The sequence below is a fragment of the Aotus nancymaae genome, unplaced genomic scaffold, assembly GCF_030222135.1.
Source record: "Aotus nancymaae isolate 86718 unplaced genomic scaffold, 86718_ANA_hifiasm-v0.15.2.pri h1tg000036l, whole genome shotgun sequence".
NCBI lineage: Eukaryota > Metazoa > Chordata > Mammalia > Primates > Aotidae > Aotus > Aotus nancymaae.
This window is the reverse complement of record NW_026988450.1, coordinates 91,708,410-91,729,975: the sequence shown is the minus strand read 5'-3', so window position 1 is coordinate 91,729,975 and position 21,566 is coordinate 91,708,410. Positions and strand designations below refer to the sequence as shown.

The 21,566-nt window shown below is 45.4% G+C and overlaps 2 protein-coding genes across 3 annotated transcripts in view; both read left to right on the top strand.

Annotated features, from left to right (window-relative positions):
• The window catches only part of LOC135278070 (uncharacterized), a 37,114-nt gene extending 28,237 nt beyond the window's left edge, over positions 1-8,877 (top strand). For both annotated transcript variants that reach the window (XM_064384686.1, XM_064384685.1), the window contains exons 13-15: positions 2,644-2,798; positions 6,903-7,062; positions 8,434-8,877. In XM_064384686.1, the coding sequence (XP_064240756.1) occupies positions 2,644-2,798; positions 6,903-7,062; positions 8,434-8,502 (384 nt within the window). In that variant the 3' untranslated portion in view covers positions 8,503-8,877. The remainder of the gene's footprint in view (positions 1-2,643; positions 2,799-6,902; positions 7,063-8,433) is intronic.
• A 9,743-nt stretch (positions 8,878-18,620) lies between these two features.
• Positions 18,621-21,331, top strand: LOC135277995 (neurabin-2-like). The gene is given in 4 exon segments (XM_064384153.1): positions 18,621-18,996; positions 18,999-20,115; positions 20,117-20,406; positions 20,409-21,331. Coding segments are annotated over 4 exon segments (2,442 nt in total). The 5' UTR covers positions 18,621-18,764; the 3' UTR covers positions 21,212-21,331.
• The last annotated feature ends 235 nt before the right edge of the window (positions 21,332-21,566 follow it).

Genomic DNA, 21,566 nt, shown 5'->3' with positions numbered 1-21,566 from the left:
GCCACTGTACTCCAGCCTGGGCAACAGAGTGAGACCCTGTCTCAAAAACAGATAAAGCGGACAGCAGATGGGTCAGTAAGGTCTGTTATGATTTAAGGGACAAGCCCCCAGAAGAATGGCTACTAGAGTGGGAGGAGGAAAAGCAGAAGAGGATAATAAAAGGAGAAAGAATTCAAGATAGGAGAGGCTGTGGTCACAGTGCTGAGTGCTGCCAAGCGGTGACTTAATTCGTGAACACTCACTGGATGCTGACTCTGTGCTGCTCTTCTAAGTGCTGGGGTAGAGGAGAGGACAGGTGGAACACAGTTCTTGTTTTTATGAGCTTGTGTTCTAGGTGGATTGAACTTAAGTATCTTTTTAGGTAGTATGAAACAGCAGAAAGAGAAAGCAGGATAAAGGGACACAGAGTGATTGGGGGCTATTTGAGGTAGAATGGTAAGAAGAGCCTCTCTAGAGAGCTGACCCCAACTAAATGTATGACGAGAAAGAGTGCTGACATTACAGGAAGCAGGATGACTGCCAAGACAGACAGAAACATGTTTCGTGTGTGTTTGAGGAACAAACAGCAAGGTGACCAGCATGGTCAGAGTTAAGAATGAGGGAAACAGTAGAGATGAGGTACCACGGGCAGTGCCATAGCTCACGGGGCCTTTTGGCTTGCAGGCCATAGGAAGAAGTTAAGGTTTTGCTCCAGTTTGATGGGAAACTCGTGGTAGATCTTAGGCAGGGGAGTGCCACGCTCTAAATGAAGAGGCTATGCCGGCTGCTTTGGGGACAGTAGGCCATAGCTGGGAGGCAGACTGGAGGTAGAGAAGAGCGTTAAGAAATCTCTAGGGTAGTACAGGTGAGCATTGACAGACTGTGGTTCACCATGAAACGAGGCAGACTACCAGTGAAGGTAGACGTAACAGGCATTGCACACGGATTGGAGCAGGGGAAGTGAAATGCAGGTGTTTGGCCCCAGCATCTAGGCAAATGGAAATGTATGAGGAGCTCCAGTTTGTCAGTGTGAAGGCACCAGAAATAAGAGCCTATTGGCAAAACGAACCTTGGGAGAGTCATGTCAGGGCAGGCAGCGTAGGTGAAGGAGAGTTGGAAGATGAACTGGCATGAGGTTATGGTGTTGTGCACACCAGTGAGAGGACATAGTTGGAGAGCAGTGAGGCGTGGAATGGGGACAAAGGAAACACCATTTGGGAGAAGTCTCTGGTAGAGAGGAAGAAAATCTTCAGAAAGAGGTGACTGTGGGAAGAGTATTCTGCAAAAGTGAGATGGGGTCAACTGCGCTGAGGGAAGAGTTGACATCAGTGGGAATAAAGAGTTTTTCTCAAACTCACCTAGAAGGGCTTGTGGCATGGATGAGTGTCAGCAGCTCAGCGGCTCAGCAGGAAAGGGGATGGGAAGTTGAAGCCTTGCCATGTTTCAGTGCTCTCTGAATCCTGTGCAGTTGAACCCAGGGAGGGAGATTCATTCTTGAAATACTTGAGAGCGCAGTTTGGGAGAAAGGGAGCAGAATCTTTGAAACATGTCATGTTCAATAGCCATTTGTTTTTGAAAACATACTTGAGTTTGGCAGCTCAGATCTGGCAATGTTTTCCAATTGGATAACCTGCATACAAGAAATAAACTCACCTGTTTTTAAAAAATAAATAAATAAAGTTTCATCCATTTGTTAAGATGTAAAGGGTTCAAGTAGCTCACAGACATACTGTTCCGCAGAGCACCCTCTGAGGTAACAACACCTCACAGCTCACCTTTAATCTTTACTCAGCTGTTCACTTTGCCCAATTCTTTGTGGGACCGATGTTTGATAGATGTAAAGTAATTCATGAAATTGTCTCACAAACTGCTGGGCAGCAGGTTTAGAGGAATCCCAGGGATACTGAGATTGGCAGCTTTTTCCACTTTAAAACCAACAGAATTGTTTAAGTTGCACATGATGTAAGACATAAGAAATTTGTATGAAGTGATCATGAAGATGTGAAAAATAGGGGCTGTGGGAAGGACTCTCCTTTGTACATGTGTGTTTCTTATCAAGTGAGCAATTGCATATGTGGAAAGTTTTACAACCCCACAGACTTGCGTCCGCCATGCTGCTCTGCACAGCAGCCACTGGGAGGCTCTCTTGACCAGCAGTTTTTCAAGCTAGTGCCCCAGAAGGGTGAGTTTTTGTGATAAGGAGGTTAATATTTGCTATCACATAGGTTTTACATATTCAAGTTTGACATACTTGTAAAATTCCCATCTGCCTACTAGCTAGATGTGAGATATTCTATGTGATAGGCACTTGAGGATATATTGAACAACTTTAATCCACACTGAGCATGTGTGTGTGTGCTCTCTCTTATGAGTGTGAAGGTGACGACACTGCCTCTTTCTATGATGCCCTTGGCTGAGACGTACAGTCATTCTTGTGACCAAAATTGGGCTGTAAATTTCTCTGGGCAGAGTAAGTAGCAGAAGTATCTGACCTATGATTGTGATATGGCCGCTTGCCTGGCCTGATGAAGTCTCTGTAGAACGTAAGAATAAAAGGCACTTACTTTCTGGTCAAGACCACAAGGAATCTGTCATTCGTAAGAGTTCTTATCACAGCACTTAAACGGAGCTAAGTCAAAGGCCAGTGTTTGCTATGTTTTGCAGATTTACGTAGAGAGACTCGTGAGTTACGTTTGTATCGACATTTGTCCAACCAACTGGAGGAGGATTGTCATGGGAGCCGTTCTTATTGCCGCCAAGGCTTGGAATGATGAAGCTGTGTGGAATGAGAACTTTGACAGTGTTGCAGTTGAAGAAATGTGAGTTTGTATGGTTTTTGTGAACTTTCTTTCCTTTCTTTCTTTCTTTCTTTCTTTTTTTTTTAAGATGGAGTTTCATTCTTGTTGTCCAGGCTGTGGTGCAATGGCATGATCTCGGCTCACTGCAGCCTCCGCCTCCCAGATTCAAGCGGTTCAACCTCCCGAGTAGCTGGGATTACAGGCATCCACCACCACATCCAGCTAATTTTTTGTATTTCTAGTAGAGACGGGGTCTCACCATGTTGGCCAGGCTGGTCTCAAACTCCTGGCCTCAGGTGATCCACCTGCCTTGCTTGGCCTCCCAAAGTGCTGGGATTACAGGCATGAGCAACTATGCCCAGCTGTCTTTGTGAACTTTCTAATCATTTCTCAAGACTTTTTGGTCCCGTAAACTTAACACTTTAAGAACTATTTTTAAAGTTTACATTGTACTGATAATGGCAATGGGCATAAACATCACATTTTAGAACAACTGTTCATATTTTCATTGCTCATTGGTAGGTCTTGGTAAATTGTTATTGTAATAATCTGCTCATAAATTGAAAAATATTTTTCTGTGGATATTTTTGGCAAACATTTTACCAGTGTACTACCAGAAAATAATAGTACAGTAAATATCCTTATGGCTTTTTACAAGCTGTCTGCAAGTTCCAGTCTCTCTGTAAGGAGCACATGTCTGGCCTTTGAAATCATTGTTTGGCCATTGACAGGTCTGGGGCCTGTGGACTGGGGAAAATTTGTAGCTTCACCCTGAGTCATACATTGTGTACTTGCTTTTGCTGGTGTTCTCCCTGCTTTTATCTGAAGATCTGTTTTATAGAAACCTTGAGATACAGAATAGCCACAGATCCCTGTGCCCCGTCCCCTCCCTCTTCAGAGTGTCGCATCATTGGGCTGATGAGTTAGAAGTTCCAGTGTTCCCCTCAGGCAGTCTGAGAAACATTGCTGGAGCATCACCCAATGCTCGCCACACTCAGGAGGTTCCCAGGGCACTCGTGCAACCACAGCAGCATTTGCGGGGGTGGGAGGGGCAAGTTATCCATGAGAGTGCAAGAAATCTTGCTGAGTCATGGGGTTGGCACCAACATGACACTGAAAGAAGAGCTTCATGGGTCTTTCTTCCACTCTGGCCTCCTGAGTGCTGTAAAGGGAAGGGCCTTGGAGCTAGTTGGCAGGGTGAGCCAGGGAGGCATTTCCAGCAGAGGCTCTCACAGTGTCCACTAGACAGAGAGAATGGCTTTGTGGGTGACACTTAGAAAAATCTGAAAAAAACACCTCTTGATGACATTCAGCAGCATATGAAGATCAAGATTATGACAGGCACCGGCAAGAGGTTTTGGCTTTTTGGTTTTCTTTTTTTTCACATTTGCCTATTACTCCAGATAAGACTGTCATTCAGAATGTATGCAGTCACAGAGGTGGAGCCTGATGGCTGAATAGAAATCTGTGCCAATTGTGCTCCCCATAGGAATAACAAATTTAGCAACTGTCTAAATAAAAAAGCACCTTCATAAGAACTAAAAATCAGGTAAGTGATCGTAGTACTTGGGTTTAACTTCATATCACTGAAAGAGGCACTGAACAGTGTAGAAAAGACAGTCTTGTATTGCCGATGCCACCCTGTGAACCTGTGGCAAGGAGAGAGGCTACATGCTTGGGGCAGGGAGAGCACAGCAGCTGTGGGACTTTTCCTGAACTCAGTGCTCCCTTGTCATAGCAGAAAGCACAACAAGGCTGAACTCACCCAATGCCCACCCACCGAAAAAAAAAAAACATTTAGACTCGCCCCAGCCATAGGGGAGTTGTTCATCCCAGTGGATGGAACTTGAGTTGTGAAAGCCTGGCTGCTGTGGGATAAAATACTCTGGGGTCCTTAATAAACCTGAAAGCCTGTCTAGGTCACAAGGACTGCAACTCTTAGGCAAGTTCAAGTGCCGTGCTGCGCTTGGAACCAGTGTGTCAGGAGGGGCATGGGACCCTGGGAGACAGCAGCTGGGGCAGCTAGGGAGTGTTTGCTCACCCCTCCTTCAACCCTTGACAGTGCAGCTCACAGCTCTGACAAAGACTTCTTTCGTCGGCTTGAGGGGAGGAAAGAGGACTTTGTCTTGCAACTCGGATACTAGCTCAGCCACAGTGGGAGAGGACACTGGTCAGAGTCACGAAACCCCCATCTGAGGTCCCAGCTTTGGGATAGCATCTCTAGACAAACTCTGGGCCAGAAGGGAACCTGCTAGGACTCAGTGATGGCAGGATTCATCTCTTGCTGATGAAAGAGCCCTTGGGCCCTGAAGCATCATCAGTGATGACCAGGTAGTACATGCCATGGGCCTGGAGTGAGACAGAGATGTGCTGGGTCAGCTGCGGTGGCTCCAAGGAGAGACTCCCTCTGCTTGATAAATGCTGTGAGGGAAGAGTAAAGAGGAGTTTCCTTGAGCTTAGATACCAGCTCAGCTACAGTCAGCGGAGCACCAGGTGAGCTGTAGGAGTCCACGATTCAGGCCTTGGCTCTTGGATGGCATCTCTGGACCTACCCTGGTCCAGAGGGGAGCCCACAGCCCTGAAGAATGAGTTCCAGGGAAGGCTGCACTCACAAGCTGATTAATACCTTGGGGTATTATTAAGTGAACATCCGTGGGGTATTATTAAGTGAACATCTGTGGTGACCTGGCACTAAGCTCCATGGGACTGCAATGATGTGCGTGGGGACTGGCTACTCTGCCTAGGGAAAAGGGAAGGAAGAGCGGGAAGGGATTTGCCTGGTGGATTCAGTGCCAGCTCCAGCCATGGTAGAACAGGACACCAGGTAGATGTCTAAGGTTTATGACTCCAGCCTAGGCTCCCAGGCAGCACCTTTGAACCCATCCAGGTGTTATACCCAAGTGAGTCAAGGAATGAGCCACACTCTGAGGTTGAATTATGAGTCCTTTATTTTAGCCAGTGACCAAGAGGTGGCTAACACCCAAAATTCTCTCGGCCCTCAAGAAAGAGTTAAGGGGTTTCTTATACCCTAGTTTGAAAAGGGAGGGGGGAACCTAGCTGAAGCAATTTTTTCACAGAAGCAGAGTAAGCAAAAAAGTTAAAAGATAAACTGGTACGTGAGAAATAAAACAGTACCAGGTGCGAGGGCTAGAGCTGTCATAAAAAGACATCCAATTTATACATAGGGGGGCTCTGGGTACTCAACAGCAACTGCATTCCCAGGCTCTGCTGGAACTGCTTAACTCAGGCGCTTATCAGCAGATGCACTCCGGGATGTGCCCAGTGTCATCCTGCCCCAGCTACATACTGCATTTACTTACTTAATGAGGGGAATAACTAAAATGAAGACACGAAGGTGGAGTCTGTCTGGCTCAAGAAGCTAACATGAAGCCTGAACAGCTCTCAGCTAAGAAAGAGAGAGTCGGTTTAAGCCAACGACAAGCAGGTTATCACATAGGGACCAGGGCAACTTACTGCACTTAAGGGAAGGACAGAAGCCTGGCTAGCTTCACTACCTGCTAATTGTAGAGCCCCGGGGCCTTGAGTGACATAAGTGGCAGCAGGTAGATGTTACAGTGGGCCTTGTGCAGTCACAATGCTGTGCTGACTTCAGACCTAGTGCCGTCTGGACAGACCTAGTGCTGTTCCAGAGGTCGTGGCCACAGGGGTGCTTGTATCGCTCCTCTCCCAGCTCCAGGCAGCCTAGCACAGAGAGACAGACTTCATTTGTGGGAAAGTAAGGGAAGAAGGGAGCCTGTCTGCTAATACAGAGAATTCCTCCAGGTTTTATCCGAGACCACCAACGTGGTACCTCCACAAGTCTGCAAAAACAATGACATTCTTCACAGAAATAGAAAATCAAGTGTATTAACACACTTTTTATATCCATGTTTTTTTCCAATACAAGTTTTTTCTATTTTCAAAGAGAGCTGGGAAAGTTGCATGCGTTCTTGTTATTACTTCGATCGAAAGCGTTCTGTCCAGTGTGAGTTCTTTCATGCGTTCTAATAAACTAGAGCACGGGATGGCTTTACCACATTTCTTAAATGAGAATAATGTTTTTGAAGCTGGCCCGGTGAACTAACATGGTCCTGTGTTGGTTTTGTTGTGTTTCTCCTTCCCCAGGAATGAGTTGGAAAGGCAGTTCTTGAAGCTAATTGATTATAATATCCAAGTTCCTGGCAGCATTTACAGCAAATACTACTTTGATCTTTGCACTTTGGCACAAGACCATGCGGATTTGCCTCTTCAGCTCCTTGACAGAGAAAGAACACAGAAGCCGGAGGTAAGACTATGAAGTTACTAAGTGGATTTGCAGTCGGCAGTGCCAACATCTGTGACTAAGTCATATTAAGTTATGATTAGAAAAATGGAAAGCTTCCGCCCAGTGCAGTGGCTCATGCCTGTAATCCCAGCACTTTGGGAGGCTGAGGTGGGTGGATCACGTGAGGTCAGAAGTTCGAGGCTAGGCTGACCAACATGAAGAAATACTGTCTCTACTAAAAATACAAAATTAGCTGGGTGTAGTGATGCATGCCTGTAAGCCCAGTTACTCTGGAGGCTAAGGCAGGAGAATTGCTTGAACCCTACAGGCGGAGGTTGCAGTGAGCCAAGATCACGCTACTGAACTCCAGCCTGAGCAACAGAGTGAGACTCCGCCTGAAAAAAATATATATGTTTTAATCAAGTTTAATTCATTGTCAATGGTTTGCTTTTGAACCTTTGCCCTTTCAGATAATCATACAGAAGTGATTTCTTGCCATTTTATTCCTAATGATGTCTAGGAATAGACATCATTATATAATGCACTTACCACTCTTGACTATTTTTTATTACTCAGTTTGCAAATTTATGTCATTTTCTACTGTGTATACTGCAGTGCAGTCAGTCCCATGGGTTTGTTAGACAAACCATTAGTGTCTAAGCCGAGAGACCTGCACTTAGACTGTATGAGGTGTGTGTGTCTGAAGTATTGGATGCAGGAAGTACATGGGATTTTACTGGAAATGATAACTTTTATAACTTTCATGGGACTAAGTAATATTTATGGTTTGTGACTTTTGGTAATTACACAGTAAAAATACAGCTGACAAGGTTGAACATTTAAAATAGGCATGCTCTGTAGTACCCTGGAAGTACTTTAAAATAATACTTTTTTACCATAATTAATGTGCAAGTGTAGTGTAGTGCCTTTTGATGGTTTAGTCATTAGACTTCATTGACATTCCAATACAATCCAGCACATGCCTGCCTCATTAAAATTTGCTTTGAGTATATAATTCCTACAAATTGGTAGAATTTGAATAGATTAATAAACTAACTTTTTGCAAAAGTTTGTGTTCATTACATTTAAGGAACAAGTGCACAGGTAACAGATGATGCTGCTGTTAGAAGCCTGTCACAATACTGTGACATCTTTGGGAAGCTAATTTTTAAGTAACTTAATGAAACAAGCCCCCCTTTGCTCCAGCAATCTAATTCTAGCCCTGAGATTACCTTAGTGAGTTGACAGAAGTTGGCAGTGTAAACCTCAGCCTAAGTAGCTGTAACTGAACTACCTAAAGAAGTCTGCATGTGTGGCTTATTATCAGTGGTGACTGTTAAAAAGTTGGAACCCTTTTTAAAATTGTACCTCTTTTCTGTTTGACATTCTTAGGCTTTTTCAAGGATGGGAAAAGACAGAGACGTAGATAGTGCTGCCAAGAACAGGTCTTTTGAGTGCTGATGATTTAACTAATCTTCAGTGCGCTAAGGCCATCCTCTCCTAAAGGAAGAAATGAGGGGTAATGTAACATCTGAACCCCTCATCTAAAAAGACAGGAAAATACCACCTCTCCTGCTACAGAACTAGAAAACTTCATATTTTCAAAAGAAGAAACACCTCAATTCAAGTTAACTCAAGGACAACTAAGACCTTGTCAGGGCAACAACACACTCTTACACTCTTCTGTCTGTTTTAATGTAAACACAGTTATAGATGCCTCTTCAAAGTGAAGGTTCCTTCTGCCTATGCACAGAGACTTCCTTAGTGTGTGGGCTGATAGCTGTGAATTATGTAAGGCTTTTAAAACAATAAAAGCTTTTTAAATGTTAAAGATAACTTTTCTGTTTCTTTCCTATTTTTTTCTCCCAATATTGCTGCACATGCATTTGGAATCAATGCAGTATTCCTATTAAAACATGGGACTCAGCTGGGCATCATGGCTCAAGCCTGTAATCCCAGCACTTTGGGAGGCTGAGATGGGCAGATCATGAGGTCAAGAGATGAAGACTATCCTGGCCAGCATGGTAAAACCCTGTCTCTACTAAAAATACAAAAATTAGCTGGGTGTGGTGGCAGGTGCCTGTAGTCCTAGCTACTCAGGAGGCTGAGGCAGGAGAATCGCTTAAATCAGGAAGACAGAGGTTGCAGTGATTCAAGATCATGCCACTTCATTCCAGCCTGGACAGAGGGAGACTTTCTCTGAAAAAAAAAACATGGGACTCTAACAACTCCCAAAGCCAGTAGGAGCAGATGCAGCATTGTCAGGGATTGAAGGGGTCTTCCTTCCTACTCTCACTTGGTATGTCTTAAAGCATTTTTGTAAGTTGCCTTAACCATTCACAAGTTGGTTTAATTCATGCCTGTGTTTAAGATATAATATTTGTTTCTGTTTTTGCTTAAGCTCTTTTCAATTATAAGATAATTTATTACACTTAAAATCACTCTCTGGCCATAATACTTAGTAACATAGTGCATTAGATGGCATCTTTGAATAGTTGATTATTGTGTCTGAGAGGAAAAACACATTAGAACATAAAATTAAATATGCCAAAGAGAAAGGATTTCCAGGAATACCGTAGAATTAGAACAAGGGTGTTGGAGGTTTTCAAACAGTTACACAGAAAAAGTAAGTACAGAAAGTAGAGTTAAAGTTTCTCTATACAGAGGGTGACTTAAGCTTACATTTTAATTAAAAATCACTGGCTTTTTTTAGAACTAATCTAGCCACTCATTTTCAGTGATTCTCACTAAATCCTGATAATATTGGTATACTCTTATCCATTTTAATTTTTCATTTTAAAAAAATTCCTTAGAATTTAAGGTAAAATCTTCAACTTAACATCTTATCTTGATAAACTGCAGACTAGAATCAATGATCTGATGTAACTTAGAAGAAAAAGTCAGTGATGAATCCTTATTTATAAGATGGTTTGCACCTTATTAATATGACATTAACTAGAAGTTGTGACATATATGAGTAGTCAAATATTTAAAAACCAGTTTGGCAAAGGGACATTGGACATAAATCCTTGACTTCAAGAGTAAGGGCTGGTGCAGTGGCTCATGCCTGTAATCCCAGCACTTTCAGAGGCTGAAACGGGCAGATCACTTGAACCCAGCAGTTCAAGACCAGCCTGGCCAACATGGCAAAACCTCTTCTCTACTAAAAACACAAAAATTAGCTGAGCATGGTGGCAGTTGCCTATGGTCCTAGCTCCTTGGGAGACTGAGGCACAAGAATCACTCCAGCCTGGGAAGCAGAGGTTGCAGTGAGGCGTGATCATGCCTGCACTTCAGCCTAGGTGACAAAAATAGAGTAAATCAATAGAATAGGGACCAGTAATATCGTTCTTTCCTTTGGCTTAAATTCCAGAAGGCAATATAGTCATTTTGATAAATGAAAAATGAGGTCAAGTTGGAATAAGAATATAAATGTCACTGAAAGTGGGTAGGTTCTCTGACAACTGTTACGGGACATGGAAACTAAGTTAGTAGTAGGTGGTAACTATGGCAGATTTCATAGAGTTTGATACCTGGGAAAGATTAGTTCTCTAACATAAGACTATGAAAAAGATTGACAACCAAAGCTCAAATTTACTTTCATTTTTAGGATTATTTTAACATTTGTAATACAGACACCAGTGAAATTTTAACTCTGGTATAGTGTGAACTAAAACGTTTACATCTTCATTACAAAGAAAAGACAAAGATCTGAAATATGGATTTGAAGTAAGTGAAATGGCCATTTTTGTAGCATAAAAGCGGTTGCCTATTGACGGTTCTATATAGTTTATTCTGAGGTGAACTATGTAATGTTAAAGCTCAACGTTTCTAGAGAAATTTTATCCTGGTATTTTATTCACATGTTCTCTTTTTGTAACCTAGATGCCCATACATTACTGAAATCCAGCAACACTGTCTGATTTTATTGCAACTCAAAGTTCATTTTTTTGATGTAGTTTTCCCACATTTCTAAATACACTATTCCTTGGTTTAAAAAAAAACATGCCAAAGCCAATCTTAACCAAAAGCCAAATTATTCTTGATTCTGTATTTAGGTTATGCAGTGTTTCTGGAAACACTTTGCTGCGGTGTGCAGATTCGCTAGAATCTTTCATCACCCAGCCCTTTTCCTAACACATTTAAGATTTCTGTGGCTTCATTTTTCCATCGCACAGCATCCTTGAGTATGGAACTACTTGGAAAATCCTTTGACAACTGGCAGAGAAATCTCCCAGGTAAGTGCTAGTTTCTATGCAGATTTGTAGAAAACACCCAGAATCTATCAAGTTAAGGATTAAATGACCTTAAGTTTAATGGCCAGACACTTATTTACCTGGTTGGGCCCAGCGTTGTGCCAGTGATCAATGCAAAAGATCTAGGAGGCCTTCAGTGAAGTCTGCCTCCTAGGACACAGGTTGCTAAGGCAATTTCCTTCTTTCTTTCTTTTTTTCTTTCTTTCTTTTTCTTTCTTTCACTTTCTTTTTCTTTCTTTCCTTTCTTTTTCTTTCTTCTTTCTTTCTTGCTTTCTTTTTTCTTTCTTTCCTCTCTCTTTATTTTTTTTTATTGTACTTTAAGTTCTGGGGTACATGTGCAGAACTTGCAGGGTTGTTACACATGCCACAGTGGTTTGCTGAATCCATCACCCCCGTCACCTACACTAGGTATTTCTCCTAATGTTATCCCTCCCCAATCTCCCCATCCCCTGCTATTCTTCCTCTAACTCCCGACCCCACAACAGACCCCAGTGTGTGATGTTCCCCTCCCTGTGTCCATGTGGTCTCATTGTTCAATACCCATTTACGAGTGGGAATATGTGGTGTTTGGTTTTCTGTTCTTGTGTCAGTTTGCTGAGAATGATGGTTTCCAGCTTCATCCATGTCCCTGCAAAGGACACAACTCCCCATTTTTTATGGCTCCATAGTATTCCATGGTGTATATGTGCCATATTTTCTTTATCCAGTCCATCACTGATGGGCATTTGGGTTGGTTCCAAGTCTTTGCCATTGTAAACAGTGCCACAATGAACATACATGTGCATGTGTCTTTATAACAGAATGATTTATAATCCTTTGGGTATATACCCAGTAATGGGATTGATGGATCAAATGGAATTTCTATTTTTAGATCCTTGAGAAATTGCCACACTGCCTTCCACAATGGTTGAACCAATTTACACTCCCACCAACAGTGTAACAGCATTCCTATTTCTCCACATCCTCTCCAGCAATTTCTGTTGAACTTTTTCAAATGCATTTGACAAGTGACAGAACTTGTACTTAATGTGAAATTTAAAGAATATCAGCTTGTGGTTTAGGATTTCTAGGGTAAAGAACAACTTAGTGGGAAAGAAAAGTGGTATAGACATTATAAGAATCTTGAGTCCAGTGAAAAATGGTTAACGTTCTTTGAGAAGGAACAGGTTAGGTGACTCTTAGAACTGCTGTAAGGAAGCTGAGCAATTGGACTGTGATTAGGAAAACTCAGTGATAGGCCTAGAACCTAAGGTCTTTAGTAAAATATGGGTGGTATCTCCTTAAAAAAAACCTCCATGGATTCCAAAAACAGGCTGCTGGCTTCTTAAAAATATATATTGCTTTATCCTCACCTTCTCAACTCTACGAACATTTACCTGTCACCCGAGCTGGGGACTCCTGTGTCTCCTCAGTGTGACAACTGATCACAGTCAGAGTGCTTTATCCACCTCCCCTTCCAACCCCTGCTTCACCCAAGACCCTTAGAACTCTCCTTAAACAAAATCTTCCCAGCCTCACCCTTACCCTTTCTGCTACTTTGCACTGTGGCAGTGCTTGATGTTTTTCATTGTGACCCACTGCCAAAGCATTAACACCAGGTTCCAGAACACCCAGGTTGCATGTAGCTTGCAGGCTAACTGACCCCTTTTAATTTCCTTTATGTGAGTCCTCTGTGTGTGTTCTCTGAAACACCTGTTCCCAATTTGCTGCACTTGCTGATTCTGACCTACTCACAGCCTTACTTAGGCATTCTCAATCTAGCCTGAGGATGAGGTTGTACCCCTTCCTTCCAAAACCTCTTTTCCCCGGCATTAATGCCTTGTTCTGAAGGTAACTCCCTCTCACGTAGTCTAGAGGATTCCCTCTTTAATTCTAAAATCAGTCTGCTGTATTCATCTCCTCCACCAATTCTGCTCTTCACAATTGCATTTCACCTCCCCAACTTGGGAATGCAGCAATTTTGGTTCGGGCCTCTAAATGTCCCAGTGTTTTTGAAGATGAGATCCCCATCCACCTCCCTCTCAGCAGCTAGAAGAGCTTGTGAAAAATGCAACTTCTCTAAATGCAGTGTGGTATCCTGGATTTGATCCTGGGACAGATAAAGAGCGTGAGTGGAAAATCTGATGAAGTCTGGAGTTAGGAGTAACGTGCCAACACTGACTTTTTAGTTTTTACAAATGTACGATGTCGATACAAGATGTTCACATTAGTGGGGAAATGGTAAGGGCATACAGAAACGCTGCATAATTTTTGTGACTTTTTGTAAGTTTCTTTTTATAAAACAGCATCTTGGGTCCCCGAACTAATGAATCTCCGTTCCTCGGGCCAAGGCGTAGGAATCTAAAGTTGTAGCAGACACCCTGAATGATTCAAATAGAAATTCTAGTCCTGTCAATTTCCTTTTATTCCTTGTCTGAACAGTTGCCTCTCCCTCGTTTCACTTACCTTAACGTGAGTTAATCCTTTAACGCTTCTGAATCCTAAGATTTAAGTCCTGTTATCTACTTTTCCCAGATGAGAAAACTGAATAGTAAGAGGTGGAGTGTCCAGGATCCCAGAGCTCATAAAAGGTGAAGTGGGGACTTAAATTCCCAATCAGGCTCGCTCCCAAGTCTATGCTTATAGCCACGAGCTCAAGAGCTCTGTAACTGAAGGAACAAAAAGCAGCATTCTCACCAATATTATCCTGGGCCCACCTATTTATCCACCTTTCCAAGTCCACCAGCCCCTCTGCTTCAGCATGTGGACTTTGCCCTTTCCCTCCTTTCCACTGGAGGAAAATGAGCAATGGGAAAGCATGGGGAAGATGTGCTGAGGAGAGCCCTGCATGCGGAAGGTGGAAGGTGCAGTTGCTCTTCTCTCAGGACTTAGCTTAACAGCTATATTTTCTAGTCTGCCTCTCCCAGCTGCCTTAACTTACATACTAATGTAACAAAGTTCATAGCGCCTGCTTTGGCATGAAATGACATGCTCTCATATATTACTAATTCACTTCTCACTAGATTTATGTCTAGTGATTTATGTCTCCCTGAAACACTTTAAGCTCCTACTTACAGAGTCATGTCTCGCTCATACTCATGTCTCAGAGTATGATGGAGAATGCTGACATACCAGGCGTTTGGTAGACTGGTGGCTAACCTTTATTTTGCCAAAGCAGCAATCAGCAGAAGGTGGTGTGAAAATGCATCTGAGGCTCACTAAGCATCTGTTTAGATTACTAGGGAGAAGCCAACTCTCGGTTTGTGCCTGAGCTTCCTGATTTGGATTTGGAGCTCAATAGCAAGTTGTGGGTCCAACAGGTGTATAGGAAAGTTTTAGGATTTTCTGTCCTCCAACCAGACGCATAAAAAAGCACTGTTTCTATTCAGATTGTTTCAGCATAAATCGAGCATTTATAAAATGGAAGGCTCTCTTGGGCAATGACTATTTTCCCATGTATCTTCATTTCTTCAAGTGGATCATGAAACAATAACAGGTTTGCCAGGAGAAACCTAGGAAGCATATTCAATTAAAACATGCTTTAATTCATTCTGCTTCTGTGATTGGAATTTGCTTGAGTTTAATGATTAATAAAATTTTTGCTGCTTAAATTTTAGGTGCATCCGAAACTCTGATTTTAGAATTAAAATCCACATCTTTCCTTATAGATCCTTAGGAAGCAGTGTATCTCTACATGTAAACATGAAAAGAGACTTCTATGGCATTTATTTTCTTTGCTATTGCTTTAATGTATGTTAAAATTGATGTACATTAATTGGGAACAAAGAAACAAAAACACATTTCATTTTATCATAAATAATATACATATTTAACAAAAATGTTATATCATTATCTTTCTATAAATAGAATACACACAAAACATTTTTGCAAATAATAAAATTAACAAAAATAGATAGGACTAACATAACCAAATACAACTGCCTTTCTACTGACTGTCAGGAACAAAATAGAAACAAGACTTAGCAAAATGACCTGGGTTTCTTTTTGTTAGTGTTAAAACTTCAGATTTATAATCTCATCAATATTACATAGATTTTAGTCAGGACATAGGCATGGGCAAAGGCTTCATGACTAAAACACTGAAAGTAATGGCAACAAAAGCCAAAATTGACAAATGGAATCTAATTAAACTAAACTTCTGCACAGCAAAAGAAACATCATCAGAGTGAACAGGCAACCTACAGAATGGGAGAACATTTTTGCAATCCATCTGACAAAGGGCTAATATCCAGAATCTACAAAGAACTTAAACAAGTTTACAAGAAAAAGACAAGCCCATCAAAATGTGGGCGAACGATATGAATGGACAATTCTCAAAAGAAAACATTTATGCAGCCAACTAACATGAAAAGAAGCTCATCATCACTGGTCATTAGAGAAATGCAAATCAAAACCATAGTGAGATACCACCTCACGCCAGTTAGCATGGCGATCATTAAAAAGTCACGAAACAACAGATCCTGGAGAAACAACAGATGTGGAGAAATAGGAATGCTTTGACACTGTTGGTGGGAATGTAGATTAGTTCAACCTTTGTGGAAGACAGTGTGGTGATTCCTCAAGGATCTAGAACTGGAAATATCATTGGACCCAGGAATCCCATTGCTGGGTATATACCCAAAGGATTATTAATCATTCTTCTATAAAGACACATGCACGTGTATGTTTATTGTGGTACTGTTCACAATAGTGAAGACTTGGAACCAACCCAAATGCCCATCAGTGACAGATTGGATAAAGAAAATGTGGCACATATACACCATATGCCATGGAATACTATGCAGCATAAAAAAGGATGAGTTCATGTCCTTTTCAGGGACATGGATGAAGCTGGAAACCATCATTCTCAGCAAACTAACACAAGAACAGGAAACCAAACACCATGTGTTCTCACTCATAAGTGGGAGTCTAACAATGAGAATACATGGTCACAGGACACACTGGGACCTGTTGGGTGGTAAGGGACTAGGGGAGGGTAGCATTAGGAGAAATACCTAATGTGGATGATAGGTTGATGGGTGCAGCAAACCACTATGGCATGTGCATACCCATGTACAAACCTGCATGTTCTGCACGTGTACCCCAGAACTTAAAGGACAAAATACCAAAAAAACAAAACTACTCCAACTGCATATTAGGCATGAAGAACTAACCTTTGGGACCACCAAACTGTAAAACTGCTGCCAATAGGAAGTGGTAGGATCCTATTGCTTGAATCATTGAAAACCAAATAAATTATAAGGAGTATGTGGGTGAGAAAGCAGGCCAAAGAATTATTAGCTCTGTTGTTCTGTACTTCACATGATGTCATGAACTTCAGTTACACAAACAAAACCATTTACAAAGACTATGAAAAGTGTCCAAATTATTAGTCTCTTAAAATAGGAGCAGAGATGTCCTAGAAGTGTTAGGTAAGTCTTCCTCTTCAGTTGGCACTCTAAGTAATTACCTATATAGTATACTACATTGAAGGAAAAGAGACTGATAATTTTTATTACTGATTTCATCATTTCTCTCTTGTTGTCTTCACTTGGAATTTGTAGCAAGGTCCATAAGTCACTTTGTGTCTGTATTTATGGCTGGCACTACACAGGCCACGTGGGACAGGGCAGGGGCCCAGAGCTTCAGTGCGTAGTGCTCAACAATGATGCAGGAAGAAATGCTTCACTTTCGGTGTAACAAGGATTTAGGAACAAAAACAGCCTTTACAGGAAGGGCTTCAAGCAGGTCAATGTGGCACCAAGGCTGTGATGCTGAAGTTGAAATAGTGATAGTGAAAGTTTAGATTTGAAAACTGGAAGGAACATCACAGAACACTTGGCTTAGGTTTACAAAGGTTGTGCTAGAATCACTTTGCTTTAGTCAATATGGTGAGAGAAAAAGGATCCTGTTGTATGATGTACTTTTACTGCCGGTTGCATTGACACCATGATTGAGTCACGTCTCCCAAGAGACGTGAAAAGGTGGACCTACAAAAACTTGTATGCAAATATTTACAGCAACATTATTTGTAATAGCCAAAAGTGTTTATTTTGTATCTTGCCACTTTGCTGAATTCCACTATTAGCTCTGACAGGTATTTTGTGTAAGTTAGGGTTTTCTACATGTAAGATCATGTCACCTACAAACATGAAGATAATTTACTTCTTCCTTTCTACTCAGAATGCCTTTTATTTATTTTTCTTGCCTAAGTAGTCTGGTTACAACTTCTAGTTCTATATTGAATAGAAATGGTGAAAGTGGGCACCTTGTCTTGTTCCTGATCTTAGGGGAGAAGCCTTCAATTGTTTCTCCATTGAGAATAATATTCCTTGTGGATTTTTCCTACATATTTATTATGCCGAGGACATGTACACTTCTTGAGTGCTTTTCATGTGCCAAGCTTTTCTGAATGCTCTCCACATATTATTTCCTTAATTGCACATAATTCTGTGAAATAGGCTCTATTACACTTCTTTATTTCAGATGAGAAAACTATTGCACAGTGAGGTATCTTCTCCCTATAAATGAGATGATTTCTGTATGTGGATTTTGTTTTCACATGGCATGCTGGTTTTATTAAAATAATGATTTATTTAGTTATATTAAGCTTTAATTTTAAACAAACCAACTTTGTAGCATTATGAATCACCCCATATTGTGAATTTAGATCACACAATCACTTATTAGATGATAGACTGCTGCAGTACAGTGCTAAAGGTCATGATTACTCCATATCCTACTTAGAACACAATTGTTTGGAGTTTTTGTTTTTTGAGACAGAATGTCTCTCTGTCTCCCACGCTGGCGTGCAGCGGCATGTAGCCTCAATTTCCTGGACTCAAGTGATCTTCCACTTAAAAATCTAATATATAGGCTGGGCACGATGGCTCATGCCTGTATTTACAGCACTTTGGGAGGCCCAGTTGGGTGGATCACTTGAGGTCAAGAGTTTGAGACCGAGCAGCCGCTCGGGCAGAGCCAGAGAAAGACCGAGGCTCCGGGCACGGCAGGGAGGGAGGGAGGCGAGGCAGCGGAGCGGCCCGGGCCGGGGGAGCAGCCATGGGCGCCGGGGTGCCGGGCCCCGCCACAAGCCGAGGCCTCCGGCCGGACTGGGGAACGCCCTGGCTGCCAGCCCCGCTGACACTGCCTCGGACGATGCGAGCCGGCGACGCCGCGGCTGCTTCGCGGGCAGGGCGCTCGCTCCCACCAGCCCCAGCCACCCCTGTGCTAATTTGGGTGGGGGTCACAGTACCAGGCCGCTCGGGCTTTCAAAGCGGGGTTGGCTGTTTTCGGCAGCTTGATTGGGGGAGGCGACACACAGGGCTCTTGGAGATTTTTTTTAAAAAAGCGGGATTAACTGTTTTTGGCAGCTTGGTTTTGGGGGACCCTAAAAAAGGCCTCCTGGGGTTTCTTTTATCGGGAGGAGGGGGCGGTGGTCCCGACTTGGCCAGCCGCCTGTTAAGGTGGGGAGCGGATAGCGGGGGAATGCGAATCCGGCTCCCCCCCACCATGATGAAGACGGAGCCGCGGGGGACCGGGGGTCCTCTCTGGAGCGCCTCCCCGTACCGCAGCGCCTACGAGGCGGGCATCCAGGCACTGAAGCCGCCCGACGCGCCCGGGCCCGACGAGGTACCCAAGGGGGCCCACCACAAGAAATATGGCTCCAACGTCCATCGCATCAAACGTATGTTCCTGCAGATGTGCACGACGGCAGGCCCTCGGGCGAGGCGGGCGGCGGCGCGGGCCTGGCCCGGGCCCCGCGGGCGTCCGAGCGCGGCGTGCGCCTGTCGCTGCTGCGGGCCAGCAGCCTGAACTAGAACGTGGACCACAGCGCCCTGCTGAAGCTGGGCATCAGCGTGTCGGAGCGCGTGAGCCGCTTCGACTCCAAGCCCGCGCCCTCCGCGCAGCCCGCGCCGCCGCCGCACCCGCCGTCCCGGCTGCAGGAGACGCGGAAGCTGTTCGAACGGAGCGCCCCGGAAGCCGCAGGCGGCGACAAGGCGGCCGCTGAGACAGGAGGGCGCCGACCTGCAGGACCGGAGGAGCTGGACGTGGTGGTGCGCTTCAACGGCAGCACCGAGGCGCTGGAAAAGCTCGATCCCGACGCCGTGTCCCCGATGGTCATCCCACTCAGCGCAGTCTTCGAGAAGGCCGACTCGAGGACCGGCCTCCACCACGGGCCCGGGCTCCCCAGGGCCGTAGGGGGGCGCCAGGTCAGCTCGAAGCTGGTCAGCAAGCAGTCCCGGGTGTTCCAGCCGCCGCCGCCCGCCCCGTCGGGGGATGCCCCAGCCGAGAAGGAGCGCTGTCCCACAGGGCAGCAGCCCCCGCAGCACCGAGTGGCCCCCGCCCGGCCGCCCCCCAAGCACCGGGAGGTGCGCAAGATTAAGCCGGTGGAGGTGGAGGAGAGCGGGGAGTCGGAGGCCGAGTCGGCGCCCGGGGAGGTGATCCAGGCCGAGGTGACGGTCCACGTGGCCCTGGAGAATGGCGGCACCGTGGCAACCGCAGCCAGCCCCTCGCCCGAAGAGCCAAAGGCCCAAGCGGCCTCGGAGAAGGAGGCGGCGGCGGTGGTAGCGCCGCCAGAGCGGAGGGTGGGCAATGGCCGGGCCCCGGACGTGGCCCCCGAGGAGGTAGATGAATCCAAGAAGAAGGACTTCTCGGAGGTGGACTTGGTGGACGTGAGCGCCTACAGTGGGCTCGGTGAGGACTCTGCGGGCAGTGCCCTGGAGGAGGACGACGAAGAAGACGAGGAGGATGGGGAGCCCCCCTACGAGCCCGAGTCGGAGTGCGTGGAGATCCCGGGGCTCTCGGAGGAGAACCCGGCCCCGAGCCGGAAGATCCGGCGCCCTGATCCAAGTGTTCAGCACCTACTCCAATGAGGACTACGATCGTCGCAACGAGGATGTGGATCCCATGGCGGCCTCTGCTGAGTACGAGCTGGAGAAGCAGGTGGAGAGGCTGGAGTTGTTCCCTATGGAGCTGGAGAAGGACTCCGAGGGCCTGGGCATCAGCATCATCGGCATGGGGGCCGGAGCGGACATGGGCCTGGAGAAGCTGGGCATCTTCGTCAAGACAGTGACGGAGGGCAGTGCGGCTCATTGGGATGGCAGGATCCAGGTGAACGACCTCCTGGTAAGGTGGATGGAACGAGTCTGGTGGGAATGACCCAGAGCTTTGCGGCATCCGTGCTCCAGAACACCAAGGGCCGAGTGCGGTTTATGATTGGCCGGGAGCGGCCAGGAGAGCAGAGCGAAGTGGCCCAGCTAATTCAGCAGACTTTGGAGCAGGAGCGATGGCAGCGGGAGATGATGGAGCAAAGATATGCCCAGTATGGGGAGGATGACGAGGAGACGGGAGAGTACGCCACTGATGAGGACGAGGAGCTGAGCCCCACGTTCCCAGGTGGCGAGATGGCCATTGAGGTGTTTGAGCTAGCGGAGAACGAGGACGCGCTGTCCCCTGTGGACATGGAGCCCGAGAAGTTGGTGCACAAGTTCAAGGAGCTCCAGATCAAGCATGCGGTCACCGAGGCAGAGATCCAGCAGCTGAAAAGAAAGCTGCAGAGCCTGGAACAGGAGAAGGGGCGCTGGCGGGTGGAGAAGGCCCAGTTGGAGCAGAGCGTGGAGGAGAACAAGGAGTGCATGGAGAAACTGGAAGGCTACTGGGGCGAGGCCCAGAGCCTGTGCCAGGCTGTAGATGAGCACCTGCGGGAGACCCAGGCACAGTACCAGGCCCTGGAGTGCAAGTACAGCAAGGCTAAGCGCCTCATCAAGGACTACCAGCAGAAGGAGATCAAGTTCCTGAAAAAGGAGACGGCACAGCGTCAGGTTCTGGAGGAATCGGAGCTGGCCAGAAAGGAGGAGATGGACAAGCTCCTGGACAAGATCTCAGAACTAGAAGGAAACTTGCAAACACTGAGGAATTCCAATTCTACTTAACAGGAATCATTCCTTGACTGGACAATAATTAACCCCCTACCACTGTCCTCCCTCCCCTGTCCTCAACACCCCACCCCTCCCCCACCAGCCTGGGGACAGGTGCCCCAACTCCCCCCACCCTTCCACCCCACCTCCCCCAGCTTCAGGGACCAGAGGGCTCATATCACAGGCCCCCTTAAGATGGCTTGGGCAGACAGAGGTGGCCGGAAGGGTGGCTCTTTCTTGCCCCATGGGGCTGAGGCATAGAGGCTGAGGGCTGCCGAGGGCTGGCCTGGTGGTAGGACACATGCACCTGCAGATCAAACTGCCAGACTTTTCACACTCCAGCGTTTGTCTCTGGACTGGAACGGGGCTG